The sequence below is a fragment of the Corvus kubaryi genome, unplaced genomic scaffold (assembly GCF_017639235.1).
Source record: "Corvus kubaryi isolate FWS band 111438036 unplaced genomic scaffold, C.kubaryi_AGA036_p1.0 37396, whole genome shotgun sequence".
Taxonomy (NCBI): domain Eukaryota; kingdom Metazoa; phylum Chordata; class Aves; order Passeriformes; family Corvidae; genus Corvus; species Corvus kubaryi.
In genome coordinates, this window is record NW_024581135.1 from 24,981,167 (window position 1) to 24,994,824 (window position 13,658).

Below are 13,658 nucleotides of genomic sequence, written 5' to 3' on the forward strand. Positions count from 1 at the left end.
TGTAGTTCTGAGATCTAATCCCTGCAAAGGCAAATCGGACAAAATATGGATGTGGCCAAACAAGAAGCCTTAGCTCAGGATTCCCATACACCTCAACTGCTGAAACAGTATCTGCTGGCCTTGACAAATGTTGGCTCACTGCTGCGTATTCCAAATGTTAGTGTAAATCTGTCAGTTTGAACACCTTGTAATTCTCTTTGTGCCTGTCCAGTGACTTCTGCCTTCTGCTACATTACTGAATTCTCCCTTAATTTAATTTAATTTACTTTACTTTCATTTTCTAGCCCATCCCATTCTAACTATCAGCTCACATCCACTCTTCAGAAATGGCCTCCAGACTTTGGCAAATAAAGCTGATCTTCATTACTCGTCAATAATTAGAGAAGTACTTTAGAATCTGCTCCACGTGCTTCCTTGGATGAACTTCACACTGTGAGCTTAGGAAAATGCCTTTCTTTGTTAGGTCTCTTTCAAACATCTGGATTCTCCATATGTCAACTGAGCTGGAGCACTATCTCCTTTATGTAAACTTCATTGAGTCCTTTGCTTTATAAAGGTTTAATTCTAGGTTTTCCAGGAGTCCTGCTTTGATCTTAATCATTTGAAATGCCATAATTTTCTTTCTTGGTTGGTTTTTTTTTGTTGTTGTTGTTTTTTTTTTTGTTTTTTTTGGTTTTTTTTTTTTGTTTTTTTGGTTTTTTTTTTTTTGTTTTGTTTTGTTTTGTTTTTTTTTTTTTTACATCAGGGACTTCATTAACCCTGTGTAAACTGGAATTAAGCCCTTAATTATGCTCCTCATCTGTACCCTTTAAAAATATTTATTACCCATCTCATTTTTGATTAGAACATCATTTCTCACATGTTTTCAGCAAGACTTTATGATTTATTCTTGTGTCCCTCACTAAATTCAAACTGCTGCACTTTCAGAGCCAGAGACTCAGAAATATGTCTATCTTTTGCTGTTTTTCCTTTTTGCAGTGCTTTAAGAAATAAAGGAAAGTGGAAGTAAAACATTTCTCCAGTATTTCTCCAGTCATGGGGTACACTTAATGGCTTAATTTTAGACTTGGGGGATTCCTTTGGTTCTTCTCTGCTTATTCATGAAAAGAGACTAGCTTTCAATGTCTGCTTTGGGGTGAAGATATCTGCTTTATTCTGTGCTCAATCCCAAGTGATTGGTCTAGAAACAACAAATATGTGGAGCTCTGCTTTGGAAAACTCCTTCCAGTAAAGGAAAGTCATTAAACATCTGCCAAGACATTTATGGTCTCTTAAAATTTGTCCTAAAATCTTTCCCTTGCCACAACCCCCTAAAGGAAACTGGAGAAGAATAAGGAAGTCGGTGAAGACCTTTTGCCTGTGTTGTTTCTAAGCCTTGTGTCTCTATTTCCTCTTACTTCTGTCTGTATCTCTTTCCATACATCTCAGACCTTACATTCTGACAGTAAGCTGCAGGGGGATAGGGTGGGGGCAATACATTCACACAGGCCTGGTTGCTACTGGGATATAGGTGGCTTCTGACAAATAACAGGTAGCAAAGCCAGCCAGGTAAGGGCTAGAATGCAGACACCCAAGGCTAAATGAGAACTGGTAGCACGAAAAGTTGGGAAGAAATTTGCCCTCTGTGTTAGATAATTATAGATGCTGTGTGTATCAGAAAAGCTTGGATATAATTAACTTTACAGTAGGGGAAACAAAGCCTAGCTTCCAGAAAAGAAATACCAACTATTGTATCACAAAGAAAAAGGACAGTCACACATCCACCCCCATCTCAAATCTTTTTGGACAATCTGCTGGTCATCAGAAGTGCACAGGAAGACCAACCCTGTGTGCCCTAAGAAGTAGTGGAAAGAGAATTGCTCAGCTAGTGCTGTCCTCACCTCTTCTGAGGCTGGATTGAGGGCACAGGCTTAGGACTGGAGAGCAGCATTTACAGAACCAGGTTAGAAGCTGAAACAAAGGCAGTAATTCTGAGACACTTAAAAATCAGTAGTTTTGTGATGTGAATTGTGGTTCCTTCAGGAACTAAGCCTGATCCACCAAACTTGGTTACATCTAGGTCTTTACTTACACTAACCAGGTTTTAGTCCTTTAATGGTAATGAAACAGTATTTTTCCAGTCACTCTGTTATTTCCTTTTCTCTTTACCTCTTGTTTTGAAGATTTTTTTCTTCAGCCATACCATCTGAGGTATGGATTTTTTCAAATGACAGTGCATTTCAAAACCCCAATAGGTTTGTGGCAAACTAACATGGTAAAAACGTGAACTGTTGAACATAATAAGACATGATCTCACATTAGCAAAATATTCTGAAACCAGATACTTATGCAAATTATAAGAATTTCTTCTCCCCGTTACATCTCAAGCAATTTGCCAAGCAAGTTCCTGTCATAGAAGAAAAAAACATGGGCAGCATGAGACAGGCTTAAAAGTGTGAAAATAATTTTGTGAATAATAACATTTTGCAATGGGAATTCTGACAGAGTATCAGCAGGAAGGTTTGTCCTAACAAGTGTTAATGAAGAAAAGCAGATCACTAGAATGCAAGTGACTAACTCAAAATGAGAAAGAAACTTAATGAGAAGCCTAGTTATTTAACTTCCTAGCAATCTGAGTAATCACAGTAGTGTAGTCCAGTGTAAAACTGCATGGCCCTCCCTCAGCTAAGTTCAAAGAGGTTGTGAAGCCCAAACCACTCCTAAGCTGAACCCTTTGTTTGAGGCTCTGCAGCTTAGCACTGCAAAGCCCTCAGTCCTCTCCCGTGCTCTGACACTTTGCTGTGGTAGCATATGTAAAGTATAAAGATTTCCTGTGACATGGGAATTATTATCACCCCTAAGAACAAAGAGCACTATAGTCTAAGTATGTGCATTAAAGGAAAGAAGAATATAATATTGATCTTTTGGAGCACAAAGCACAAACTTTTAGAAACAGCCTGAGGAAATACCTCACTTAAAGACCTGAATCTCAAAGTCACAATTAGGGCTCTTCTTTCAGCCATTTCCTTGCCTGGCCACTAGGCCATGTGTAAGGTTCCATTTATGGGAAACGGTGAAAGACGAAGAGTTCCCAAGATAAAACAGTCAGGGCAGGAAGATACCAGACTACACAGACAAGAAGCTGCAGTAACTAGGTAAGATAGGTCCTGTGCCCACAAAGCATGGCCTGTATTTTTCATGTGATATATTCAGGGAAGGTGGGGCAAGCAGAAGTCCAAGACTCTTGACCAGCTGAAGAGTAGTTAGATAAGGGATACAGAAGAGAGAAAAGCTGTCTTCAGAGATTCTTGTGGATTTTATTTTAGTGGGAAACTCATTCTGTTACCAATACTGTGTTCCATGCTGTAACTGAGCTGGGAAGGATGGGAGCAGTGAAAGTGAGATCTTATTTGGAACAAGATGTCTTTTACTGCATGATCTATCTGCTATCTGCATACATTAACTCAAGATCCAAAGTCTGATTAGGAAGGGTAGAAGGCACCATGGCAAGGTAGTCTCTATCCATTGGAAGAGATAACCCAAGGCAGCCTGGGCTCACTTCAGGCTGCCCTATCTGCAAAGACAGAGACAACTTCAAGAGATTCCACAGGGAGACATGGTGTGCTTAACTTAGAAGAGTAATTGTCATAAAACAAGGCTTTTAAGGAGGAACAAGGGTAAAAAGGAAAAAGTAATGGATCTGAAAAGGCACCCTGAGAACAAAACATCCAGGAAACAAGATGAGTACTGCTGGAAACAAAGCTTGCTAGAGCAATCTCAAACAGGAGAGAGAGGAGTGCCAGAGCCCTGCCTCTCACTCTAGCAGTGCAAGATCCTGTGGATATGTGTGGCATTAGCACTGAGTTTTACATGGCAATCTTTCGCCAGTGTTTAGTGGCTAATCGCACCATCAGTTTGCAGTCCCAATCAATCATCAGGAGATGACACTATGGTTGATGAAGCTCAAATGCATCATTTGTTTAACTGCATGCAAAACCCAAGCTCAAAAGATAGAAAAGGACAGATAATTTAGTTACTACTCTGGATATGAAAATGTCAGGCATAACTTGGTAATTTCATGCCATAAATCTCACTGATAGTCTGGTACATGATATTGCAATAGCATTTATTTTATATTACATTTAATATTAAAATTGATTTAAGCTTGTCTACCCATTAATACAGTATGTGCCTGTCTCATTATTAGGGTGCAGTTCTTAATTTTCCCATAGCAGTATTTATATTTATCATCAGTTCTGTTTTGAATGCTGGTAAGATTAAAATGACTGTGAATCTGTCATTACAAACAAATATTGCATAACCTAGGTATGGAAGCAGTAAACTTATTTATATCATTAGGTATTTATGTGATTTCAAGACTAAGTATTTATCCTGGATCTTTGTATTGGATGGGCTAGTGTTCAAGAAGTAATGCTGTTAGTTTTTCTAGGTCACAGTGCAAAAGCAGGTCTTTGCAATCTACTAGATCTACATATATAAATGATCAAGCACCTTCTAAAAGAACTTCTCAAAGTGCGGGTAAGAAAAAGAATGTCAACCTTCTGAATAACTGAAGTGAACCTTCATTTTTATGGAATTCTTTAGGCAATGATTCATGGATATGACAGGCTATCACATAAAAAAGCAAAACAATTTTCAGAGCTTACATGACTTTTAAAAGGCCAATGAGCAAAAACTATTTCACTGAGATTTGAAATGATGCAGGTGCTCTAAGCAGAGATAGCAATAATCAAAGCTCCTGCAGTGTTTTTCATCTGTTGATATAAAGGTAGTTAGGCAGTAAAGTCTGTAGGTAGCAAAATTCTGTACAGATGTGAAAGTCATTAGCTATAAACCTAGATAATTTTTTCTTGGAAACACGAAAGCTTAAAGAGGCGGGTTATGATTCAAGTCACATTGCTGATACAAAAAGATTAAGTAATTGCAAGTGTAATCAGTATTTTGAAGGGGGTAGCAATTTTTAAACATGAAAAGCACTAACATTAAAGCAAGCAAAGAAATTGGGGGTGGAGGCAAGTCCTCCATAAAAAAGCTAGCTTGCAGTGATTCACTGTGCCACATTAGGCAGAAGTACAGATCTCTGAATGTTGTCCTGGTAGGAAATATCTGATGATTGCTAAAATATTAAGTGCTGTGATTCTGCAAGCTGTCACCACCAAGGGGCCTGAACTGCTCTAATGATGATTACCTTTCCTCCCACCATTCTTAAAGCAGAATGGACGGCAGTTTCAGATTGAATATATATTTTCCATCTGCTGAATAGTTGTTTTTGACATGCTGTTTGAGGTTAACTGTGCACGTACTAATCAAACCCACTACTTCCTTTCTCGTAAAACCAAAACAAAGCTTCATACTACTCTCAGGTACAGCATCTGGGATCAAAGCTATATATACACACTGGCTCTGTGTGGTTTCAAACATTTCGAAGATTCAGTATCCTGAAAGGTGTCACCTCTTTTCCAGTCCTGAGAGTTCCAGTTTGTCTTAAAGTCTGAAGGCATCAGACACCTTCAGCCCCTTCAGCATCTGTCCCAGCACAGGAATGCTCTCAATATTGGTCACCGTGGGCTTTCTCTGCACAGCCACTGCCACTGCTGAAGGTGGGTAGATGAAGGAGTCAAGGTATCCGGAGGTGTCGACTTGTTTTCAGTTTCATGTTCTTGCAGGAGACAGACTTGGTACAACAGGGAGAGGAAGGTGACATAGGACTGATGGGAGCAAGGTCTTGGGGCACTGCAAGGTGTCTGGAAAACCAGACACAGATTTCAGAGCAATACTACCTGTAGGGACACTGGGCAGCATTCAGAGTAGCTCAGGCAGGAAAAAAAGATCTTGAAAAACTAGGCCTTGCAAGTGAAGTTGTGACAGCCGATAACATGGGTATAGAGGTTTGAATGGATGGAGAAATTCTGCTCTTTATCTGGAATTCTTGTGTGCAGAACTGAAGAACATAAGCCCTGCCTCAAAATGGACTGATATAAAATGAGATTGAAAAAATAATACTGAGTCTTCACAGCTTACTAGAGCAAAAGACAGTGCCTTCCCATCATGTGTCAGTATAGAATACAGAAGTTGCAAAAAGCTGTCAGTGGGGCTGTACATGGCACAGTAATTTCCCCTGAAGATTTTTTTTGGCAGTCTGTTTATCAGGCTTTGCTGCATGCTGCTATATTGGCTCGGGGTATATACTGTTGCTATACTGTGGCTTGGAAGTAGCTAGTTAAAAATAAGGAGAAAAAAGATCAGAAACAAACATATGCAAACAGATTTTCTGTTCAGTTTTACCTTAATAGTTCTGTTCCATGTTCCATACAGGACGTCAACTTTTTTGTTCCTAAATGTAAACATGTTTATTTCTACCAGGCAGAAATTGTGGTTTAAAAGCCTGATTTTAAATTTCAAATTTCAGCCTTACCATCTATAGTCTACTTTTTTGGTTTTTCTTATGTATATTAAAAAGTTTGTGTTGAGGGAAACGGAAGCATGCAGGTCATTCATTGCTCAGTTAAGTGGGCCAAGTAACCTACTATTTAAGCAACAAGTAATTGCTGAGATTTATAATATCATTTTTAGTAATCAAAGCATTTCTTGAGCTTTTTAAAGAATATTAATGCAGTGCTAACATGAATTGTGGTCTTGGAATCCTTTCTTTGAAAGCAGCTTTTCTAGGAATCCCCCATGGATAATAGGAGGTGGCAGGAGTCCCTTCCTACTGTGCAGGTTTGAAGCAAATGACTTGGGATCCTTTCTTGACAGTTCACTTACCATCACACTCTTTACTTCCTTACAGTAATGGAAGTGACTCAGCCAGCAATGGTTCTGGCCAACAGGCAAGGAGTTGCCAGCTTGGTGTGTAAATACAAGAACATTGGGAATGCAAAGGAAATTCGAGTGACTTTGCTTAAACAGACTGGTGATGGCTTCACAGAAATTTGCGCTTCATCGTACACCACGGAGTTTAAAACATTCTTTGTGGAAGAGATCATTCAGTGCCATGTTACCCCTGGCCAAAACAATGTGACCCTCACCCTGGCTGGTCTGCAAGCAAATGACACCGGGCTTTATGTTTGCAAGATGGAGCGGATGTACCCCCCACCCTATTTTATGAACAAGGGAAATGGGACACATCTCTATGTCATTGGTAAGCCAAGCAGGTTTACAGTACTGTGATATTTCCAAATTAAGGGAGTTGCTATTACCTCTCAAAGGTTTTCAGAGTTCTGTTTGTAAGAAGTGAGGGTAAATACTGGTTTGAGCACTAAAAATCTTGATTAGCTGTTATTTCTTTCAGGTCTCCCTGCACACACCCAAAGCAAGCATAGCCATAGCCATGCAGTGTATTTAGCAGCTTAGGGATTTTTGATGGCATAATCAACACCATCAGTGTTGATCATGTGTGTCTAGGCAGTTAGATACAGAAGTGCAAAACTAAAAAAGTAAGGTGTATATGCTCTTCTACAGATAAAGACTCTTTTCATTGGAGCTTGAGTGGGCAGTGACTCAGAGCTCAGTCCTGGTGGTATCCTGGGATAACACATGCTAGAGGAAAGCTGTGTAGAGGCTGATTTACAGACTCTAGGGCCATCCTTATGAGGCTCATGTGTGACATGACTTGTGTGGTATCATATGTTTTAGATCCAGAACCTTGTCCAGACACTGCCATATATCTCTGGGTATTAGGAGCTACTGCCTCAGGATTTTTTCTTTACAGTATCATCATCTCAGCTGTTCTTGCAGGCAAAGCGGTAAGTCCCATCAACTCAGCCTCCTTCTGCTAATAATATCCCTTTGTGTGATGAGGACAAGGAGAAAGAAATGAGAACAGGGAAGAACACTGGGAACAAACCCAGTGGGATGCTCCATTTTACTAGTGCAATGCTATTACAGAAATGCAAAATAAGAGAACTTGATGGAGCTGCCACTTATATTTGTTTATGACTCATTGATGTTGCCAGTGTACTAGAAAGCACTCAGCTTCCATCAGCTGGACTGAGCCTTGGCTTAGGTCTGGATGCTTAAAACCAGGCAAAGTCCTGGATGCTTCTGTGATTGAAGGCAACAGTCTTCATGTGTACTATGATTTCACAAATGATTCACACAAAATCCCAGGATTTGTTTTTTTCCTTTTCTCACCATTCACCTCTGAAAAGCAAATTTAAGCAGGCTACTCCATGGATGGGGGAAGTGTAACTTAAAGCATTTTTAATTTCACAGCTAGAAATGTCTGCACAAAAGCATGCAAAATGTAAGCCTGCATTGCCTTTTTCCACAGGGGTCTGCAGTACTCATAGTCTGTTAGAAATGAAACTGAGCTTGAAACCAAACAATATCTCTGTCCCATATTTTTCAATCAGTCCTTGTCCCTAGAAGTTAAATGAAATTGTCTGGTGTGAACACTTCTAGCTTTGAACCAACACTGAACTCTGAAGCAGGAGCACCTTCAAAGTGCTAATGAATGGCAGGACTGGTTTTTTTAATATAAATATCCCTTGTACATCCTGATCCTCCCTGAAATGGTCTCAACAGATCTTCTATAAAGAGGCAGAGAAAGGTGTCTAGAATACATTCTACTCAGTAAAGGCAGAATATCCATCGGTGTCTCTAAAATGTGCTGATTAATGATTATGCTGTGATCACTTGTTTATTTTACTTTCTTCCCGTATTTTACAGATAAAGAGAAGACGATGTCTCACTACAGGAGTCTATGTGAAAATGCCTTCTGAGAAGCTAGAGAAAAAAGTGATTCCATTCCACATCACCGTTAACTGTAACCAGGAAAGAGAGAAACCATTTCCTAGCTGGGATGGAGAGTCTGCTAACTCATTTCAGTTAAAGAAATAAAAGTAATTGTCTTTTTACAAAAGGTGTGCAGGAAGGTGAGAGAATAGCCTTTGTAACTTCTATGGTTTGGAGGAGAATAAATAGTATAAGCATTTGTATTTGAAGATTAACCCTGTCACATAGAAATGGCTACATTAGGCCATTGACTTTTTTGAGATGTATTGTACCAATATGTAATATATATGTGTGTATAGCATTAAGAGCTATTGCTGTTGCAGTTGAGCATCTTACTGTCAAATTTCATCATGCCTACTGATCAACTGAAATCCAAACACTATTATGACAGAGGCTTGTGTGTCATACAAGGGGGAAGGCTGACCCACAGGTCTGGGGGGCAGAGGTAGGAGAGCACACTAATGTACAAAGGAATGTTAACTTTTTTTCCTGCATTGGTATTTATTGGTTCCATTTCTGGCATTAGTGCTCTGCACTTCCACAGAGGTCTCCCCGTAGGCTGGCACTGATGACACTGCTGCTCTAGAAGACTGATCTTAGCTCTCTTCAGTGGCATTGTGTCCCAGAAGTGCTGTGATGGAGCTGACTGATGGTCTCTGAGCCAGTGCTGACAGTTTGGTTGGAGAAAAGGCTCCAGCAGGAGCCATCTTAGGCTGTGATGGGAGAATGTTCCAGCTCTGCTGGGGCCTTGTGTTTTATAAATGCTAAATTAGCATCTATCCAAAAGGCAGAAGTATGTTGCTGTGTTTAACGAAGTCTATTTTCCATGAAAATACTGACAGTGTATAATCTTGTTTATTAGTTATGTACCATTCAATAAAAACCTTGAAGCTTTGCCCAAATTCAAGTTCATTTCTTGTTCACCTTTCTCAGAAGAAACAGGAAGTGGCTACATGTTAGAAAGCAGTGAAGACAACATGAACCTTTCCTCTCTGACCCTGTGTTTTGCCCTTCAGAGACAGCCATGCCATGCTCATGCCAACACTTCTGTTCTCAGCTCTCCTCCTCAGCCGGCCACCATTACAATCTGTCAATTCTTCTATTTGTCTAGCTACAGCTGCTGTGATGTGCTTCAGAGACACTACCAATCAAGTTTTCACTTCCAGCAGAGTTACTTGCAGAAGGTAGCTGTAATGCCTTTGACAGCACCTCCTGTACATGTTTAAACAAAAAACTTGTCCTAGTTTCAAATCCTGTTTTCTTTGCACCACTTTGACACTCTCACTCACTAAATGCTAGTCAACACACAAAGCTGCTGAAGCTTAAAACAATTTCAGCATTCTCAGCTACTATCTATTAATATGACTCTTTGTTATCAAAATTTCACCTTGCAACACTGGCAGCATGTGTCTCTGTTTCACAGCTGTGAATCCATCTTGGCTTCACAGCTGTGAAGCCAAACCCCAGAGCTCTTTATTCCATGTTCTTGCAGTGGCAGCAGCTCCCAGAACACCAAATCTCATAGCTCTTCTAGGCTGCTTTCCCCCTCCTGCCCATTTATCTGGCACCACTCCAACTGTGCAAAGACACATTCACATTATCAATTTGCCAGTGTTTGCAGGTGCTAACTGCTCTCTCAGTGTTGATATACAAGTGTGCTGCATTAAGTAAAAGCAGCCTCTGATGACATATCCTTTTTTTGAAGGTATTTTAGTATTCTGACATTAGTCTGGTACTTTTCCATAATTTTTCACTACCCAGTGTTTTAGGGATAAAAAATGATAAAAGATCACATATCTGTTGTCACTGCATGAATAATTACCCAGGGCAATTTTTTCCACCACTGCAAGAAGTGAATCATATGTCTGACTCCTAATCAGGAATCAATTGTTTCTTTTTCCTTTTCTTGGCAATTCCTCTTAAGCAATCTAAAAGCAGTTCAAATACATTATTTTCTAAGTTTATCTTTCCTGGGTGAAGAGATGTTTTGGATCTGTATCCACAACCTCATGATATCTGGCCACAGCTGGCAGTGAATCTGTATCACCATAGAGACTGTGTATATTCCAATTCACCTCCATTTCTGGCCACTAAGTTGACCATAACTAGGCCTTCTACATCCACATGGACAATTTCCTCTTGGTACACCCACATTTCCTTGAGATATTCAGCCTGTAACCACCAGTGAAGAATTCTGCCATAAATAAGCAACAGGTTACTAAAATAGCTGAATAGTGAAGGTTATGGGAGAACAGAACAGAAACAATAATCTCACATATGGTAATAGCAATATTTTGTATTCGCCTCCTGCACTTAAATAATTCTTGGCATGATGTTGATTAATTATCTTATTAGAAATTACTTTGCCCAAATTCTCTGTCTGTTCTGAACTGCTCTTCATCCTCAGTGGTTACTTTTTCCAACCTTCTCTTGTTTCTGCAGTGCTTAATTTTCTTTGGCTTTCCTTACCACTGTAGGAGCCTTTTCTGATCTAAATGTTATATAATGCTTTATGAGTTTTTGCTCTAAGCCAGGTTCCCCTTTTGAACTTTCTGGCAGCATAGTATGTGCACTCGAATCAGCAGATGTAGCAGTGAAGACCAAAGTGAGATTTCAGTTTAGATTTTATTGACAATTATATTCTCATCATTTATATGTGGCCCTACAGAGATGAGTGGAGGCTATGTACTCGCAGAGATGATATTTATACCTACCTCCATATGGTCCATATAGCAGCTAGTTCTGATGAGGACAGAGCTCAGACCTCAGGGAATTTCCATTGTCCTGTGATGCCCTCCAGAACCTCGAGGTCTATGCTTTTCCCTGATACTTGGAGAGCATCTTTCACTAGCAGCACCCCAAAAAATTTTACATATACAAGTCAAGTATAGTGTTCTGTCAGATCACAGCAGTACCAAAATGAAAGGTGCAAACGCTAGGTCAGTGTACATACCAGAAAATGCAATAGAGGAAATTGTGCCTCTTTCTGGGAAGAATGTGCAAAGCAAAAGTGAAAGGATTTGGTCTCAGAACTCTGCTCATTAGAATGGGGAGTTTTAAAACACAACCAAGTATCATACCTGGACAGCCAAATTATGAGACCATACTGCTTGGTGAGGAAGAGTCAGGAAGAGTCTCTTTTGATGTGCTCTTCATCCCTTTAGAAGATCCGTCAGCCTGTTTGTGAAAAAGAGAGTGTGAGTTTCTGGCTGGATGAGTGGGAATTCACAGGTATACTTGTCTGCATCGAAGACGATGGCATATGCATACACCACTCCCAGCCCTCAATATTCTACTTTCATTTTCATCCACTTCTTTATCTGAACTATTTTTTTCCTTGTAATTTTCAATTATCAGAGTCCTATCTGATACAGAAAAACATAGGGCAGAAGTTTCCCACACAGCTACTCTATGAGTAGGCAATGAGTAGTCTATCATTTTAGGATTACAGATTCCCCACTCTTGGAAGGAATATGTGAATCTGAACTCACTACTCAGTCAGGCCTTGAGGTCTGCAGGGAAAGTTCATTAATTCTGTTTTCCACAGATACTTAATAAATTTTAAAAAAAAATTATCAAGGACTCCTAGGCTATGCAAGAGCAGATATTTTTGACCTGTTGCTATCTTTCCTAACCTCCTGACTTTTGCTCCAGACTCCCTCGGGCCTAATTTCTTTTTTTCCAATAACCAATGTTTGCATTGGCCAGGTAACTCATAACTCATTCCTGTCTTCAGTACTGACTTTGAGCTTTGCAGGTCCAAAGAGTGTATGTGTGTGAGGGGCTCAGGTGAGATTTGGAGGCAAAGTACATTGGAAGGTAAGATACAACAGGCTTCTTCCTCTCACTAGACAAAAGCTAGCGCTGGGGAGTGAGTTCTGAAAAATAAAACAGAAAATGCATGATTTTGCCTACGACAGGAACAGTCTGAACCATGACTAAAGAGCTCTACCTCTAGAAGAGGCATAAACAGGAATCAGATGATGTATGCAAGAGTTATAACATGAAATCCAAACCAAAGAAGGCTGGTGTATAGCAGATGGATTTATGCATTACTAAAACAAATTTATTGTTGACATTTGCAAACTGCATTCTTGCTTGAACATGTAAAAGTTATTTCAAGCTAGCTTCTATCACAGCTAAGCAGTGGGGCCTCTGCACATAACAGTTATTGACAAAAGATCTAAGAAACTGTGGGAAGGGGGACGTGAAAAAATTGCCCCTGAAGTCAGATAAAAACTTTTTGTTGTTTACTAGAGGGACAGAGCAAGGAAGAGTTTAGGTAAGGGACGAAACTTCACTGGGAATCATTAGTAATTGCAGCTGAGGTGACATGGCAGATGTTTCCATGAACTAAGAAATTGTTACGTACTCAAAATTTCACTATCCTTTCCTTTCTCGACTCTTCAAATGTAATTTTCTTTCTATTTCTGTAGCAAGCTGTCTTAATCACAGTCACGATTTTATATCACAATGAACATTTTTTAGTGGTTATGAGGTTACAGTTGAACAAAAAGTTCTCAGTTTCTTCATTGATGGCTGTTCTTCATTCTTTTCTGACTGCTGTTTTTAAAGAGTAGTACTTGAAAATGTTCTGTCTGATCTGCTTCATTCAGCAAAAAGCAAGACCTTGCTTTTAGGGAAAATGGAAATCCTCACATAATTATATGATGCCAATAGGTGGTAATTTTAGATGACCACATCCCATAACAACACAGGTGATAAAACTGGGAAAACTTGAAACACTGGGTAACATCTGGTTGGACTATGCAGTGCTGTGGGCAGGATTTACTGACATTCATGCTCTAGCCTGTGATGCAGCAGTTTGTGTGGAAAGCTGGAACAAGCAGCAGGGTGCTCTATTCTTCCCACACAGATCAGTGCCTGGGATGTAGGTTTTCTACAGAAAATGAATGTTAAAG

At 39.7% G+C, this 13,658-nt stretch overlaps 1 protein-coding gene across 1 annotated transcript; it reads left to right on the plus strand.

Annotated features, from left to right (window-relative positions):
• The first annotated feature begins 5,382 nt into the window (after window positions 1–5,382).
• On the plus strand, window positions 5,383–9,638 carry CTLA4 (cytotoxic T-lymphocyte associated protein 4). The gene is made up of 4 exons (XM_042041382.1): window positions 5,383–5,600; window positions 6,791–7,141; window positions 7,636–7,745; window positions 8,671–9,638. Exons 1-4 carry the CDS (start codon window positions 5,543–5,545, stop codon window positions 8,839–8,841), a joined length of 690 nt encoding a protein of 229 aa, XP_041897316.1. The 5' UTR covers window positions 5,383–5,542; the 3' UTR covers window positions 8,842–9,638.
• The last annotated feature ends 4,020 nt before the right edge of the window (window positions 9,639–13,658 follow it).

Excerpts from the sequence above, each read along its gene's own strand:
- CTLA4 (XM_042041382.1), top strand. The coding sequence starts at position 5,543 with ATGCTCTCAATATTGGTCACCGTGGGCTTTCTCTGCACAGCCACTGCC. Across the intron at positions 5,601-6,790 it reads AGCCACTGCCACTGCTGAAG|TAATGGAAGTGACTCAGCCA; the intron begins GTGGGTAGATGA and ends ACTTCCTTACAG. Across the intron at positions 7,142-7,635 it reads GACACATCTCTATGTCATTG|ATCCAGAACCTTGTCCAGAC; the intron begins GTAAGCCAAGCA and ends CATATGTTTTAG.